General features: G+C 35.6%; 1 protein-coding gene across 1 annotated transcript in view; it reads left to right on the top strand.

Moving 5' to 3' along the window:
- The window catches only part of LOC149799169 (uncharacterized), a 145903-nt gene that overhangs the window by 89484 nt on the left and 37103 nt on the right, over window positions 1-19316 (top strand). The window contains exons 15-20 of the mRNA XM_089958148.1: window positions 10360-10466; window positions 10781-10995; window positions 12354-12406; window positions 13479-13577; window positions 14883-15107; window positions 16703-16935. Coding sequence (XP_089814274.1) covers window positions 10360-10466; window positions 10781-10995; window positions 12354-12406; window positions 13479-13577; window positions 14883-15107; window positions 16703-16935 — 932 coding nt within the window. The remainder of the gene's footprint in view (window positions 1-10359; window positions 10467-10780; window positions 10996-12353; window positions 12407-13478; window positions 13578-14882; window positions 15108-16702; window positions 16936-19316) is intronic.

Genomic DNA, 19316 nt, shown 5'->3' with positions numbered 1-19316 from the left:
GCCGTGATGCTGGAATTGGATCAAGTTCACATGACTTTAGTGCACTCTTCATCACGATTATACGTACTAAATCCAAAGAGACAGGTTTAAATGCTGCTAATGTTTGCCACTGAAATTCTGTATCCGAACTGTATGGTGAGGACGAGTCAATTGAAATTGTGTTCTCAAGCTTATCTCTAACAGTTTCTACTTTGTCACGGAACAAATTTGCAAACAGGACCGGAAGGTTGACTAGAAAGAAGGTAGATGGAAGTGGTGTACATTCTTTCTTTTCTAATTATTCTTTTCTGGATCTGTCATGAAAGCCACATTAGGACTTTCTCACTCCTACTTGTTTTCACTCTGCCTTTCTTCTTTGTCATACCAAAGCAAAGACATAATATGTGTTATGCTACTGGTGTCAGCCCAGCAAGTTGTTATGCTATCCTCCAATCAGCAGTACAGCACCCTGCTAACAGCAGATGGTATACTTTCACACTTAACAGCTAGTGTAAGTGTAAGGTTTTGAGGTAAAATTACTTTTAATTATGTAATACTTACCAATTATTATTACCAAATTTTCTCTTCCCTTCACACTCGGATGACCCTTCAGTCTTGATCATGGTCAAAATGGGTGATATTCCGAATGATATGAGTGACAAGGCAACTAGACTGGGTCTTTATTCATTTTATTATAGTCATCTGACAAGGCAACCAGACTGGGTCTGTATTCATTTTATAATAGTCATCCATTACTAATTGGTGGTGGCAGTTCACCTTAGACTTTGGACTAGTGCCAGGAGAGGAGAAAACAATGTAATATTAACAAGTATTACACAAGCTAGTTTTCCCAAGAAACTGCATATATCTCTGATGATACATAAAGTTGATTAATGGAGTTCACATCAAGGCATGATGATGAAACTGACAGCAAGGTCATTCTTTGATGAAGTACAATACTAAGGCATGTCTGGAGATTTCTTTCATGCTATTTTGTAATAACAAAAAAATTATTTAACTGAGAGGACAGTCATGACTGCCATGAAGCAAAAAAAATTTTTTTAAAGCTAATTCATAAGTATAAAACATCAGTACCAAACCATATAGTGGGGTGGATGTCCTAATATTTTCTGCAGTTAAAGTACCCAGTGCAGCAAGCTCACATATGTGAGTAAAATGACCATAATATACCTATGAAATTAGAATTGTAGATAAGATAAAAAGTTCTGTGTTAAACAGGTATCCATTGCATAAAAGGATGTCTGCTGTATTTAGGAATTTTCATTTTAGATTCCTTTAAGTGTCTTTAAAAACTGAATTTTAGCTCTCTTGGCCATAAGGCCAAATGAGGTTATCATATGGGCTTACAAGTGGTGTATGTCATACATTGTCCACTCAAAATTGCTATTTCAACTTCTCAACACCCCCCACCCACCCACCCCCACAATAAACACTGGACCACTAACGTCCATGCTTGGCAGCAAATTTCTTGATATGTAGGCCTTTCAGGTCTGTGCAGATGATACTTGTCTTTCACCAATATAGCCACTAATGCAAAAGATAGAAAAACCTTTAAATGACTTCAATTAAACCACTTAACTGAATTTGATGACCAGATTTCACAGAAAGAATTATGATGTTTTGGTTTCAGACTTATACAATTGATCCAAGTCCGACACCAGATTTGGTCATTATTCCAAAAATTAGAAGCACCTTTAAATGACATCAGATACCATTCTGCAGATTTAGAATTAACAGAAAGCATTCTTGCATGAAGTTATTTCATTGTCATATGGATAGATGAATGCTTCAGATACGTGTGCTGTTGCTAGAAAAGAATCTTTCAGAAACTTCTTCTCAAACACTGCTTAACAGAATTTGGCCAAATTCCACAGAAGGTGTACTAACGTGGCTTTTAGATTGTATAATTGATGATGATCCACCATTCAATATGGCTGTGATAACTAAAATATAAAAACCTTTTTAACTTCTTCACAAAGTGCCCAACATAATATTACTGAATTTCTGAGAAGAAATTGTTGGCCAAAGGACCTTGTGATTTATACAAATGATGCTGATCTACCATCAAATGTAGCTGCTAGTTCTTAAAACTTATTTTTTAAGACCTCTTCTTAGAAATGTCTGAAAAGGTTTGACCAAAACTGACAAATCGTTTTATTGATTACATATATGTGCGTTAGACGAGTTAGAAGATGAATAACCATGACAAAGACATATTTCGTCAGATGTTTCTTTTTGCACCTCACTATCAAATAAAAACTATGCCTCATAATGAAAGAGAGAGAGAGAGAGAGAGAATGTATTGTCCACTTACCTGATGACTGTTACTCATGTACAAATGCAGTACTATATTATATTATCAATTAATTAATTAATTCCATTATCAGTTAATACCACTGCGTAAACATTTCATTTTAGTTTTAGTTGACACTTCCGTTGTGCAAGAATGACATGGGTTTTAGAGGCATTTACATGCTAATTAAAAATCCAACAGCTGTTTGAGATTCGGCAGACCAGATCAGATTAATGAGGCTACCATTAGAGAAATGAGGCTACCCATAGGGTGTTGTGACTATGGTACGGTATAATGAAAGGAAAACCAAGTTACTCATGTAAATTTGTCAACCACTGACATCTTATGAACTTGCCGATAGAACTGTTAACAATCTGAAGTGTGAGTAAAGATCAAAAACAATTGCCGCCTGAGTTACAGGAAGAGTAGATGCATTTCAGAAAAAAATCGTATTTATTGGGAATAGAGAGGTCATGGCACTTAAAAAGAAAATTAGACAGCAGGCGAATTGGTCATTCTTCGGATTTAACCTAACTGAATTATGGATATAAATATTGTGAATATAAAGACGCTGAAGGAGTATGGTATGTATTTTCATAGTTTACATTTACTATTTCATTTATTAATTCTTCTTTGACAAAATCTGTAGCTAAACAGGAGCAGTAAGGTACAAAAAAAATACAACAAAAAACATGAGCTGAAATCTCAATCTCTATCTCTCTCTCTCTCTCTGATATCTAGTAATAATATTTTATTTTGATCATGAGGTGCAAAAAGAAAATTGCCATGGAATACATATGCCTATGTCTCTGTATCTCTCAAAAAAAAAGAACTGGAAAAATTATTTTGGCATTAATGACACAATTTCCCTATTGTTGGTAATTTGAAGTAGAATATAGTCGGTTATACCTTTAATATTTATGAAACCGGAAATTTAATTTCACATAGCATAGCGATTTTATCGTAACTGTAACTCAATAAATTTTCATCAGCATTATATGTAGATGAAAGTACATAATACGTTAAAATACATAGCGTGAAACTTTCAGTTGGGGTTATTATAAACACCGAAATACAATGAAAACCGAAATAAACATGTATTTACATATTTTCGGTGTATATATCGGTGTACATACATGAATTATATGTTTTTCTTTGAATAGTAATATAGAGCAAAATAAACTATGATTCGAAAGATTTGGTACAAATTATTAACTTTTCCTCAAGTTGTAGCACTGGTCAGTCAGTCGTACTTTACAGGTATCATAACCGGTTGATCGTTCTGTTCGAGAACGAAGGTGGTATGATACAGACAGGGACGTAATTTCAACTTTTTTTTCGGGGGGGGGGGGTGCGGGGTGGCAAAACTTGATTCATAGAGGATCTCAAATGGGTAACGATTTAATATTGAATTCATGAAACTCGTTGAATAATGTTCGGCTTTGGCGAGCAAAAGCTGGACATTATTCAACGAGTTTCGTAAATTTAATATTAAATCATTACCCATTTGAAGTTTTTGTTTTTTTTATCACATGGTATTTATTTCAGTGGAAATTATTTAGATAGAAAGAAGAACGAATAATTTTGTTTATTCTGACAGACGGTGCACCTTTCATTTGTTTTGCATAAAATTTAGTTCCAAAAGTTGAACTAATAAAAGTAGATTGTACATTTTAACAAACAATAAATCAAAGAAAAAGCTTCCTTCCGAATAAACATAACATTTTATGACGACAAAATCATTTTTCAAAACATAATGATTAATGCGATGTGATGCCACATTGATACGGTAAACAGTAGGCCAAGAGTACATGTTTACCCTAAAATCTCACTTGCAGAACTAAAACTTGCATTGTTGTGACTTTTATGTGGAAAAAGGATTACTGGATGCAGAAATTCACACATTTACTGCAATGCATTTGTGACCAGATATTTACAGTATTTGACTGGAACAATAAACTGTACAGAAGACGTAAACGAATTTCTTTTTGAGTCGGATTTGCATCCCATATATACTGCGTAAATATGCAGTGGTTGGGTAAAGTTCTGTCAGTTAGGAGACCCGTATATATCCAAATTTTCCGTGAACAGAGGTAAGTTTATTTACTTCCGTAAGTTAACATTTAAACCACGCTTGTTTATACGGTGGATTTTATATCTATGTTACAGATATACCGCTCCCTCTCCCACCCCGCCATCAAATAAGCAATACCCTTGGTTTTACTTCTTATTCTTGTTTTTGTCTTGTAGTTTTACGCCATGTTTCTCATTATGATATTGTTATACATGACATAAACCCCATGTGGGGGTAACATATCCATATTGAGACAGCGGAGGTAATTTTTCCTCAATTTCCATTTGGGAGTCGAGTTCAAAAATGGCCACCAAAAATGTTCATTCTAAACCAAACATTCCAGAAGGCGAGGTTAAAAACGTTTTCCCACGATCCCAGGCAATCAGTAAAGAGGATGCTGCACAATAATTTCTTGGGCTTTTTTGGACCAATCAGAATCACATAAAGTAATATTTTGTGGTAATATAAAAAATATGAAACTGCACATACTATAGAAAACTACTGTGTGATAAATGCAAATATCAACGAGCTGGCTCAGGCCGAATAACAAATGGGGTGGAAACGGGTTTGTTAATTTTTGTATGTAAGTTATATCAAATTTACAGCACATGCAAAAATAACGCCCTGAATGGTATACTACCTTCTTATTGGCCAACTGAAAGTAAGTTATAAATTAATACAGGACGTAATTTTCTTTTAACTAATGAGAGGACAATATTCCATTCAGCGCTTTGTTCTTGCATATTAAGCGAACGTGATCAGGGCTATGTCGAGCGGTACCGTAGGAAAATGATTTGGCATACCTTAAAGGTATGATATTAGTCAAACTTTTGATAGGTATACACAGTCGAATGCCTGAGCTAAATATCGGTACCAAATTTGTTAAGCTACGCAGAACGTAGCTTGAAATATCAGCGTTTATTCGTAAATAGGTCGCGCGAGCAAGGAGAGAAGTGTCCTCCCTTATAGTTATTATATAGTACATGTATGACAGGTCAGTTTTAAACGATCCGAGCCCCTGTGCTCAAGATCACATAATTCATATTTTATTTTGCTCTGTATTTACTATTCACACAAAAATAAATAATAATTACTCTGTGTACACCGACATATACACCGAGAACATGTAAATACATGTGTATTTAGGTTTTTCAGTGTATTTCGTAGTCCGAGTTTCCTTGGTGTCGGCATGGGGTAGCCGCTTTCGAGCCGGCCCAGAAAACTTGAACGACATCGCATCGAGATATACCTGCATGAAATTGATAGGAATATGATTTATTTTCTCAGAAATTGTGATCATATCATTCGTTATGTATTTAATCCGCTGATAGTCGAGATGAAAGTACATCGTTGCTAAAATTTGGCCTGGATCTTGCCAGTTGCATTCCTAGTCACGTGACTACACAACTATCGCAACCTGCATGTCAGTGACAACAGGACATGCAGTCACGTGATATCAAAAGTAAAACATTTCTAGTGTTGCTGTATGGAAACAAAACGAACACAAGTGAAAGTCACATATTTTTTATATAGAAAAATGAGAAAAGAATCTTCTTAAAATAATTATTGCGAAAATAACGACCAAAAATCTGCAAATGTTACAGCAATTTTAAGAAAACCAGATTCACTACGCAAAGATGCACATATCAATCTGGTAGTCATGTGACACCAACGAAAACATCACTGACATGTGCTCAGTACTTCTTGAAAATCGTTTTCTCCACCCTTCTGTGATACTGACAGGTTTCTGGTCGTTGTTCGCAGAATATGTTGAGAATTAAGTGTGCATTATATTTATTTACAAACATTAGGTGACTTCTATATAATATGTCCAAATTCTATGTACAGCTGATTTGGGAATTTGTTTATTGTCGATATCATGTGACTATATGACCTCTGATGTCATTGACATGTAGGTTGCGATTTTATATAATCATGTGACTCTTAATTGATTTCATGCAGGTATATGTCGATGAAAGGTTGTTCAAGTTTGCCGGGCCGGCTATTAAGCGGCTACCCCATGCAGACACCAAATGGTGTCGGCGAATTCCAACTTTTCAATAGGGATTTTACTTTGACCCTACATCCAAACATAAATGTCCAAATATCAAAAATGGGTTGGCAAGGGTCGGAGGAAACTAGGACTATGTATTTCGGTGTTCATAGTAACTGCTTTCAGTTACATGTAATGATCCTGACATGAAAGGTTACTTACAAATAGGATAATATTTTGCACTTAGCTTTATTTGTATATGGATAAAGGATGGAAAATTTACCAAATTTGCTAATTCGACTCGTACTCTGCGTTGATGTACAGGCCAGTAAATACAGTATGTTCAATCATTTTTGGATGAAGATGAACAAAGTAGGGAAACTTTGAAAAAGTTGTTTTCATAACAACTGCAATGAACAGCATGTTACTGACCCAGATTTCTTGGTGAGCTGAGGCCCACATGGGGAATATGGTGATATACTCATCTTTAATTTGTCTCCTGCCTCCCCCAATTGGCTTAGGAGAGGCTAAAGGTTGCTGCTCTGATTCTACACATCACTTTGGCCTCAACTTCAGCTAGACATGGAAGCCCTCAGTGACTCAGTGATCTAAAGCACTCTCCTTTACAGATCACTAGCATCTCACTTCCATCTGTGTATGTTCTAGTCCTGGGCTCAGGCAATGTTGGTATGTCAGAAAGCTTGGCAGTAATTGCTCCCACTGTTTTTTTCCCAGGTTCTTCCTCCAGCAGTTATACTGGCTGCCATGTATAATCTAGCATATGCTGAAAAATGGCATTAAACCCAAAACAATATCATCAAAAGCTACACATGTGGTCTGAAGGGTCCAATCAGATCAATCAACTACATAGTGTTTAGTAGAGGCCGACCGAAACTAAATTTCTGGTTTCGGCCGAAACCGAAACCAGACCGAAAGTTATAAATTGACTTTTGGTCGAAACTGAAGCCGAAACCAAAGGTTTAACTACACCTTCGGCCGAAACCGAAAGATAAACCGAAGTTGCCGAACACAAGATTTATTAAATAGGCCTGGGTCATGATGCAATACTACACTTCAACAACTGAGTAGGGTAACATGTCGACAACAATCAAGTCCATGATGCACTTATCAATTCGCTCAACTGCAACGTGGTTATCAGGCCAGACCATTCTGCTCTCGACCATTGATGTTAAGGACATCTGCACAAAATTCGGTAATGCATGTTTAGTCGCTTTCTCTTCCATCATCATCTTTTTAGAGGCATGCTCTGCTCCTTCGTTTATGGACCTCTTGAGATACATACCATGGAGCTCCTTGTGGCAGTTGGCCAGATGACCTTTCAAGCCTGAAACTGTCTGAAGTCTTGGTTTATCGCTGCCAAGTGATAACAGTTTGTTGCATTCTTTGCACTGCGCCTTGCTTGCATCAGAATCGATTTTTCTGAAGTAATCCCACACTGCATTTTTCGACATTCTTTGTGGTGATTAACTAATCTGTTTATTATTAACTTCAATTTTCTACCTCACACAGATTAATTCGCTACAGTTTAACCAACTGAAATTATCAATATTGTCAGACTTCAAAATCTCTTTATTCAACACGCGAGTAGACTGAAATGCAACAGTGCCGAATTGCCTAGCGCCGACTGACCGGTCAACAAGCAGAGTAATAGACGCAGCACTAGCGTTGCATTCTGAAAGTTAAAATAGATCTATGGCTGATGACCAAAAGTCAATATCAGTTTTGGCCGAAACCGAAAGCAAACCAGAAGCTAACTTTTTGGCTTCAGCCGAAACAGAAACTATGTCAAAAGAGGCCATTTGCCAAATTTTGGCGCCGAAACCAAAACTGAATTTCGGTCGGCCTCTACACATATTTATATTCCCTGTTGATCGGGGAACCTTTATACATTATCCTTACCATCACATAGTTTTGTTTTTGCACTTTATTTGCTCATTGCAAACAAGGCATTTTTCATATATAAATCTTGTATCATATAATCTTTCTTTTGGCACTATATACCCTAACTGTGCTGTTGTGTTATAAAACATCAGTCAATTAGTCAATCAATCAATCAGTCAATCCACATATGTTCAGAAACCAAACTAAATTCCACCTTTTGGCATTCAAATTTGTCCTCACTTTTGAATCAGAATTTTTTTACACAAATTGAAAAATTCTTTATTTCCAAAAATCACCACCGTGGTTATCAAAACATCCTAAACAAGTAATGCCCTTTTTCAGAATGAGTTAAGTAATAAAATAAGAGCCTTCTATCATAGCCATACATCTTGTATACGGACAGTTCATCAATACAGGCATCAAATTATGTATAAATCAGCATGTTCATCTTATATGGCAAAATAACATAAAAAGTTTTTTAACCAAAATATTTACTATTGGAGAGTGACAGCCTCCATATGGAAGAAGTAAAAGATGAAATAGTACTGTGTCAGTCGTGTATTGGACATGCATACCTGACTCATGTCACTGGTGTATTGGACATGCATACCTGACTCGTGTCACTGGTGTATTGGACATGCATACCAGACGCGTCAGTTGTGTATTGGACATGCATACCTGACTCGTGTCACTGGTGTATTGGACATGCATACCTGACTCGTGTCAGTGGTGTAATGGACATGCATACCTGACTCGTGTCACTGGTGTATTGGACATGCATACCTGACTCGTGTCACTGGTGTATTGGACATGCATACCTGACTCGTGTCACTGGTGTAATGGACATGCATACCTGACTCGTGTCACTGGTGTATTGGACATGCATACCAGATGCGTCAGTTGTGTATTGGACATGCATACCTTACTCGCGTCTACATCCTGAAGGATAAACCATGACCGGAATATGTACCCTGACAGTGGAAGACATTCATGTCAAGTCTGTTAATTTCCATCCTGTGAGATTGAAGTAAATTTATGTGAACTGCTTAAGAAACTGTATGAGAATGTACGACATTCTTTGTGGGTTTTTTTTTAAGTGAATGTGATTTGTACACTAGTATTTATTTAGTTTTAATGGGCATAAATGTTTGCCATTATGTTTTATATTTCATGTTGTACATTTACATTTTTTGGAAAGTTTTAACTTCCTAACTTTCTGTACAGTTCATTTTTATGTTTTTCAAATTTAACTTTTTGTTAGCACTACATATTCACATTTGTATGTAGTGTTGTAAGACACTGGTACATGCTGCATACACACACACACACACACACACACACACACACACATGCATACTTTTAAAGAGGGCTTTCAACTGTAGCCATCATTTAGCATATCTGTGGCACTTTAAATGGCAATCATAGCTGTGCTATAGCTACAATTTGATGTATCTTAATTGATTCAGTATATATTGGTGATATGTGCATGGTCAAGATGGTATTGGGGCTGATGCATACAGGTAAGACGATAGGTACAGATTGCATGCATACATACATACATACATACATACATACATACTTACATACATACATACATACTTACATACATACATACATACATACATACATACATACATACACTTCCATCAGCAAGTCAGTCTAACCCTATGTCTCTAACTCAGTATCATAAACTTTGAGGTTGACATTCATCAAGCTTGGTACATATGTTTTCCTTGTGATAACCATCTGTGAGAGGGAAATGATTTTTGGATCTTCATGGCCTGAGGTAAAATATACAACCTTTTTGCAATTACGCTAACATAGTTGATATTTTTTACCAAATTATGTGCATGCATTTGCAGTGGAAGGACACATCATTTATATGGTGGATTATCACCCTTAGTCAGATCTTGAAATTGGTGGGGACGGAAATAAGATCTGTGAATATGTTATGAAAAGCAGATGAATTTACTGCGGTAAGCCATCATAAGAAGGTATAATTTTACTAAGAGATAACCTCTCCTTCAAAGTTTCTTTGTGACTTTTGTATAAATAAAAGTTCAATTTGTGCAACGTGACTTTACATTTTATTTCCAGAGGAAACTGGCAGCCTCCATGAGAGAAGCTTCCAGTTCGACAGAGAAGAGTTCAGTGACTGGTCAGAAAATGATTCTGCAGATGAAATCCTGAACAAAGTGGATGAGGTATAAATCCAGTGAGAATGTTGGCTATTAAATTTCTGTGTATAAAGAAATATAAACTGATTCAGGGAGCTAGTAGCTTGTGACCTAAATTCCTGTTTTGAATAAAGCTACTGCAACTTGCAGTTCAAATGTTTCTTGTTGTACTTTTCTAATGCATAAAGATTTTATCTTGCCTTGAAAACAAATCTGAGACTTATTTTCTTTTCTCTTTTACATGCTGTTGTCATTGGTTTAATATATTCCCATGACCTATACATGTCATTTTAACTTAAGTTGATTTGTCGTTGCTATCCTAAGGATTCTCCTCTTCACAGGCTTCACCAGAAAAGCCTCCTCCTAGTGAACCATTTCATTGGGAGAGAGAGAGACTGAGGCGCAGTCCAAGCCGCAGCAGTCACGGAAGCCGCAAGAGTCGAGGCAGTCACAAGAGTCAAATCAGTGTAGTGAACAAAGAACTTCTTCTAAGCCTTGAGGATAGAGCCTCGATTAAGTCTGGCAAAAGTGGAAAAGAAAAGCCCCAAGAAGAGAGGTTTAAATCTTAATTTACATTATCATTCATAAAATTACAGGATTACTACTCTAGAGATCTTTATGACATGGCACATTTTGCTAGCTTTATGGTTTATTTGAAGTCATAAAATGGATTGCAAAGTTGTTCTAACAGGTTGAGGAAGATGTAAAGCATATTCTGTGAAAGAATGTTTTTTTTTATATGCAGTGATGAAGAAATGTTTCTGTTTTTGGTCTTTTAGAAGATTGTATTTAATTACAGTGTGACCCCGCTATATCATGCTCTGTTATAACACGAATTTGAATATAACACAGTTGTGGCATGGCTTCCGGAATTTTATATTCATGTATTTTTCTCATACATGATAAAAAAAATCTTTCTTAAAACTTTGAAGAAAAAAAAACATAAAAAGTTTATTAACACTTTGGGGAAGAAATTGCGCATGAATAATCCAAGACGATTGTGGCGTAGCTTCTGAAATTTTATATGTGTTCTTGTACACGAAAGAATAGGTTTTTCTTCTTAAAAGTACAAGAATTAATGTTTAAAAAGTTTAGTGGGGTGGCTAACCTTGAAGGATAATTTTGGGCTTAAACTCATCCGTGCCTAGGGATTCTGGCTGTATATAGGTGGTGAAAGCTGGTTGACCCCGGGGGCACTCAAGAGGAAGATCTCCTTAACTGTGTTATGAATTATGGTTGTTGTGATATCATGTATTAAGGTAGATTTGATATCATTTATTAGGGTAGATGTAATACCATTTTGCTGTGAAATTATCAATCAAGGTAGCTAATATACAGTGTGGAATTGTAGCGTGTAAAACAAAACTATGATCATCTACTTCAGTTCTCATTACACTCTTAGAAGTGTAGTTCTATGTTCCAGAGCTCTTCCATGAGTGTATAGTGGCAGTGTTGATGAAAATTTAAAATTAATTTAAATTAATCCTGGGATAAAACTTTTCAGTTTGTATAGTTGATGCTAGTTCACCTTCTTATATGGCCACCACGACTTCTCCAAAATGGCTGAATAGCATTTGATCATATTTTGCAGAAAGCTTTCTGGCCAGAAGACATATATTAATATGTATGTTGATTGACTAAAAACAGAAAATTCTCGAAATATCATCATCTTCAAATCTTTTGATTAGAATTTGAAACTGGAATGGACATTTACTTTTGTTGAGAGGGAATTTACCCTTAAAATATATTACAGTGTATTGAATTCATTTTGACTTTGACTTCCGGGTCTTCAGTAGGAATATACATGTTTACAACTTGTATCCATTTTTTTTTCTTCTCTGGATCATGTACATCGGAACCTGTATAAAAATAATAAGACATGCTGTAAATACGGTTCTTTCACTGTTTTACCAGGAGCAGAACGGGGTCAGTTGGAGCCAAGTCACTGGACAAAACAGACCAACAAGGCAAGTTTTATCAGCCCTTGTACTCCTTAATATGTATATTGATGTATTGTGAAATTCTAACTTGTGTTATGAAATCTATCATTGGAAGGGAAGTAATGTGTTTCAAGGCCATATGACTTTAAATATCAGTATGTATTTTTATTTTGCTAAATGATATTGTAAATATATGCTGTATTAAATTGTGCCAGAGGATACATAAATTGGTAAAGAACTTACCAATGGCATTGAGATTGTATGTCACTCACGTGTGCTGACATCATTGCTAGATGTATTTGAGTGTTATGCATTACTCATCAAGTTGTGCATCCTCATACATGCCTACATCAGTGTCAAGTGTACTCAACCATTGTACTGTCATAGTAAAAGTACTTCACTTGACAGTTATACCATTGATGTTTATTTATGCTAAAATTTCACAGTGATATTTTAATAAATTATGAGTGCTTAATTTTCTTGCTGAAGTTGACATCGTCAGATGTATTGAGGACCATCTGATTGAAATTGGCCATTTGATCTGTATGAATTTTCACGAAGGCCCCTCTATCAAGTATAAATTTTCTCCATGGCATACATTGAGCTGTGTTAAAAATCCATTTTTTTCTCTCACTTTTTTGACTTAGTTTATACTTAATTCTGTCACTGTGATCAGTTTGCACTAGAGCACCAAGGTGATTTTTTTGTTTTCCGCAAACTACATCATTGGAAACAGCATGCAATATTAAACTTGACCCCCTGTCTATCTATAGGCCCCAGATCAATGGTTTTCAATTGGTTTTAGGTTTATTTTATGAGGTGTTTGCCTTTCTCTGACCTGAATATGCAGACTTCTCTATATATTTCCCCAAGTAGATCTACCCATATTGAAATGTTCATATACAGACTTCTCCATACAGAACTTCCCATATACTTCTCAATGCAGAATTCACCCGTCTTCCCTATGCATACTTACCAATGCAGATCTCCCCTTATACAGCCTTCTCCATATGCAGTCTTCTCCATACAGACTTCCTTGTTCACCATTTGATAAGGTAGCACATTGTACTAATCGAACATGTTCTTTGATCTCTTTCAGATGATGATGAGAATGAAAGCCTATCTTATGAGGCAATTTCCTCAGAGGAGGGAAGCTTACTTGGTGATGATGAAACGGCATATAGTAAACAAAAGCAAAGTAAGTAAATGGCAAGCGGCTCTTGGCCATCTTTTGAACCTCTGATATATTGGCCTCTGTCTTTATCATGCATGTCTTCTTTTGCGGTAAAATCAAAGAAACAGATGCCCACTCTGTTATGAGTTTCACCAGTCACTTCCCACTCCTTGGTGCATTCATATGTACCATATGTTCTGATATATTAATCCGATCCAACTGCAAACAAAATGGGCCCTGATGTGCAATCATATATGTGATAAGAACATGGTCTGTATTATTTGATTGTAATACTTTGTCCTAACAAAATGCATAGACCCAGATCTGCATATAATTCACCAGCAGATCAGGGTTTATGTTATTTCTACTGATTAGGCTTAACAAACTACATTGACAGAGATCTGCAGTCAAATTATGCAATGGCAGATCTGGGTCAATGTATTTTGCAGACAGATCTGAATTGCATGCAAGTATATACGGTAAACAGTCATGAGTGAATCTTGGCACATGTACAGAGAGAGGCCATTGTTATTATTATAGGGGATGTTAAATATATATTTAATGTCTCATCTTGATAACAAATAAAAAAATGACACTGGCGCTTCGGAGATTTAATGGATTCTTTTACCTTGTATTTAAAGGATTTTTTCTGTCTTATTCTGTCTTATAAACTCTTAATTTATATGGAAATCATGTATAATATGATCTGTTTACTTCTTTAAACTTGAAAAATGATATCATTTAACACATTTCTCATGTCTCTTTTAAATTAATTTCAAAAAAGTTTCAAAATTTTCTCTTTTAAATAGTGATAAAGTAATCATTGATATAAATAAAGTATTCATCATTAAGAATGATTTTTATTCATCACTGAGGTGCATATGCATATCTATATTTATTATATACTCAGGTCTTATGCAAATGCTTGGGATAAACTAGTCAATTTTTCTATAATTGGGCATTGCTAAGCACATATAGAACAATAAAAAGTAATTTTATTACTTAAACTTGATGTCACAGAAGGTCTATCTTGATCACATTAATCTATTTATTTTTCATGATTCAGTAATAAAATTTGTTTGTAAAATACATGAATTCGTGTTAAATTTGTGAAAATGAATTTAAATGCAATTTTTTATTTAATGAATGAAGTTTTATAATTCAGACATTGTAGTGTTTGCACTGTTGGATTTTGTGGTCATGCCCAAAGTAAATGGGGTTCTCAAGCTAGCCTAAATGAACTTCAGCTGCACCCACAAAATCCAATAATACAAAACACAATAATCAGTAAATTTGAAACAGTTACTTAGATTGATAATGAATTTCCAGAGGTAGCAGTAGATGCCTTGGACCTGGACTGGACAAGTCTGCTACAGGATAATCGACCCAAACCATCCTCTGGCTCAGCTCGCAAGCGCTTCAAGCCTGCCAGTATATTCTCCAAAATTGGCATATCTAAACAGTATGCTGGTGAAGCCATCTTTAATCAGTTGGTTTCAGCCTGTCAGAAACAGTTGGAGGAGGAGAGGGAACAGCACAGTGCTGAATTAGAAGGTAAACTTGCTTAGGCATTTTATTTATACAAAATTTGGCAAGAAATTTGATTAAATTCATGGTGTTTGAAAATAATGTTGAGGTTCATGGTGGTATGTTGGTTGTGTATGTGCACACAAATAGGTAGGTTGTAGGTAACCAGATAGGTAGGTGATTAATAGCAATCTCACTAATCACATTTGTATTTTGATGTTTATATGTAATTGTCACTGTCTGTGTTTATGTCCAGCATTTTGTCTTCTCCAAAACTATTTCCATTACATTGTCTTCTCCAAAATTGTCAGTGACTTATGTCCATCACTTTGTCATCTCCACAACTGTTAGTGATTCTCTTCATCATGCTCCGGTAGCCTGGTGGGTAGAGCGAGTGGTCATGGGTTTGATCCCTGACTGAGTCATAACAAAGACTTACAAAAATGATGCTAGCAGCTACCTTGCTTGGCGCTTAGTATTAAGAGGTTAGTGTTAGGACTGGTTGACCAGGTGTCAGGATAATGTGACTGGATGGGACATCATGCTACATGTCTGCAGCATGATGCCCCAGTGATAGATATCACTGTAAACTGCCACACTGCAGACATCTTAGCGATATGACTGAAAAATTGTTAAAGCTATGTACAAAAATCAAAATGACACACACACTGTCTTCAAACTTGTCAGTGTCCATTAAACTAACCTTTCCTAAGTTGTCATTGTTTATGACGATCACTCACAACTGTAAGTAATTATGTCCATCACTCCATCTTCTCAAAACCTTTTAGCTGGAAATTCAATAAACCTGCAAGTTTATTTGACAATATGGTAATCAAGTGGAAGAAGTCAATATTGTTGAACTGGTTTTGCTGGAAGCTCAGTAAAGTGATCACATTTTCTTCCATATGTGTGTCCATTTGTTTGTATGTCCATTCTTGCAGTAGATTAAGGCCATTGTTAAATCTTTTTAGATTAAATTCATTGTTACCTTTCTAACTCAGTAAAACTGTACCCTAGTGAAAATAAAGGAAGCGGGTTTCGTTTTTCATGCCTCCTTTGTGGTTTGAGAGGAGATAAACAGATCTTGATGCACAAAATTTAAATCACAGAGGTCTTTCAAATATTTTATGACAGCTTATATATTAATTCTTAACTGGAATGGCATGCTGTGTGTAGTGGATATTGTCTTATTGCTGCCCTTGGGTAACACTTGTGTGAGGGTGGCTTTATATCATCATGTGAGTTGGTGAGGTGGGAGAGGATCTAAAATAATACTGTTTTAAATCAGGGAGTACAGCTAACCACGACTTGCTCAATAGTTGCATTTGGAAGAGAGGTTGCATAACTCAACATTGTGTATCCCAATAGTTTTGGTTTCACTGTTTTTAATTTTAATTTTAAAATAATTTAATTAATTTTTAGTTTTAACAAAAAAAATAGTTAGTCATTGAGCTGCTTCAGTGATATTTTTAATTGTGAAGTTGTTCATTTTCTTTCTTGCTAATACACTTGGTTGAGGCCTAATGTTTCGCATTGAAAGTAATCTTTATTGACTTGATACAATGATCAGTTCATTTATACAATGCTAAATCTTGCTAATGAATTTCTTCTGCTTTCTTAAGAGGAAGGCAAGATAGTCCATGAAGAAAAAGAGGAGGCTGAGAAGAAGAGAGAGGAAACTGTGGAACCCAAACCATCCTTTGTGCTTTACCATGACATCCCAGCCTTCCACAGTGCAGCATTGCAGAAGCTCAAGGAGAGGAAGCAGTTATTGCATAACATAGGACCATACAGGAAGGCATTAGTGGCAAGGCAAGACCTGGAGATCAGGAGACAGCTGTGCAAGGTTGACAAGGTATGTACTCTCTCTGTCTGCATATCAGCAGATAGTAAGGCTATGTTATCACTTTTCTGGTGTTTTTTTCCTCGATCTACTTCAACAATTTTAGAGAAAGATTTTAGATATAAAATATTTTGGGAAAACAATACATAGAAATTGATACATATTGGTACTTTTGGCAGGCAAAACAGTGTTCCATGAACCCTTACAAGCCTCTAATAATAAAACCTCTCACTAAAACCATTGACTATGGAAATTATCATGATCCCTAAATCAATGTTCTCCATTCAACTCAGTCTTATAGAATAGTCTGAGCAATCAAAAAAGTATTCTCTAACAAAATTGCCCATACATATTCTGTTGACATATTTTATGTTAAAGCTGTTGTTTCCAAAGAAGAAATACCTACATAAAGAATCATAGTTTGTCAGTGTTTAAATTTTGATTTCTTACGAGATTAGATTGTTTCAGCTTAATTAGTAGATTGAACAGAGACTGTGAAAGACTACTGAATCCTTCCTTCAAAGAATGCCAGAAATAATGGTTATTTTATTAAAAAATTTCCATGGTGTAGTCCCAAATATGTCCCACTATGTTGTGTACTTGCAATGTTATACAGGCTGAATGATTAACCAGTCGGTGCATACTCTGTAATGAAACCATAGATTCAGCAGCTCATGGTCTTAACCTGAGGTTTGAGTATTAGCACTGTGTATTATTACATCTAAATCAGTTCTTTGGCTGGTATTCATCAGGGTCAACACAAATTAAGTTCAGAATTTGTACTACATTAATTAAACTGGATGTCTGTACATTTTCATTATTAACACACTCTTACAACAAATGTTCACTGACCTAAATTTGACAATTTAGTCGAGATGTTAGGTTTGCATGTTTAACTCGTGACCAAATATGTTTTGTCAACCTGTATGCACACTGTTATACCACAAACCATAAGACTTAGTGAGATGTAATGATTACTACACCCCGATCACAAAAGTTGGTCACTTGTATGCTTTACCAAGCTGGGTTCAGTTCTTGAATCAATAAACTTAATGATCATATACATTTCTTTTAGTACCACAGCTGTACAAAAATAAGCCAGTGTACCCTACATTTTGCATTTTCTTGCCACAGGTGAAGCTTTTACATTTAGCTCATCACCAAATAGGTTTTCATATACTATCCTATCTAGAACCATGAAAACTTGTGAGAGGATGCATCTTTTTCAGAAATGAGTCATTGCTGCCAGTATTTTACACTTTATGAACTTGGTTCTATTTTGTGTTTGATTTTCGTTGATAATGATATGCATCACTATCACACCCATACAGTGTAAGAAGTTGATCGTGACCTGTTTAATCTTTTACTGGCTTTAGTTACGTTTCTGCATTTAGTCCATGAGTTCTTGGCATCCTGTATGCATACTAGTATGTCAAGAACCATGACATTTCATGATGGGATGCATCTTGATGAATAAGAAGCCCTTATTGCAAAAAGAGGTTTCTGTGACCTACATTTTAAGCTTCTCTTAGTTGTATTATCTTTAATGTTCATTTATTGTGTGCTGTTTGTGCTCGAATGATAAAACATGTTAACTACATGCATCTGTGTTAGTACTACACCTTTACAAAGGGCACTGTGACCTACATTTTAAGATTACTAAAGTAGGTTAAGTCTATGTATTTGGCTCAGAACTAAAAAGCCACAGTGGCTCAGTGAATGAGCTGTTTGTTTTGAATCTCACCATTAAATGTTTAGATATTCTTGTATGTTCTTAGGCAAAGCACTTCAGTTGCCAAGGTACAAAGTAACCTGCTTGTGTTGCTGTGCTATAATTCACTAAATCAAATCACTTTACCATATACATCTTGGCCTACACAGAAGGCTTTTTCTAACCAATGTAGTTGGAAAAAGGACACTTTCCTGCTTAATGAATATGCCTTGGATATTGTGATAGGTTACCTCAACAAGTTAACTCTATAGTATACATGTGATTGAATTAAATTAGTGGACTGGATGCTGTTCATCTCAGATGTCAGCTGTTCTGGCTAATTGAGGTCCTAGATTGTACATAAACTTTGCTGTCACTATTTATAAAGACTCAAAGCCAGTGACAGTCACATGGTAAAGTTTCTCATCCAATTTCAAGAAAATGTTTTGAATGTGTTGGTATCATCGTTGTCTTCGGAAATTTGATTATGAGGATGGATTGTGCATTTTACTTACGCCTTTGTCTTTGGAATAAGTTTCATCAGACTATTGCAAAATCAGTCATAATTGACCTGATATAAATGTAGGGAGAAAGCTTACCTAATTATATATTTTTATCAGTAATAAAAAGGCCTGTTTAGTGAAATGGTCAATTGTTATTTTATATAAACTAGGTGAGTGGT

The sequence above is a fragment of the Sinohyriopsis cumingii genome, chromosome 5, assembly GCF_028554795.1.
Source record: "Sinohyriopsis cumingii isolate HCF-2022 chromosome 5, ASM2855479v2, whole genome shotgun sequence".
Taxonomy (NCBI): domain Eukaryota; kingdom Metazoa; phylum Mollusca; class Bivalvia; order Unionida; family Unionidae; genus Sinohyriopsis; species Sinohyriopsis cumingii.
This window is presented reverse-complemented; position numbering and strand designations above follow the sequence as displayed.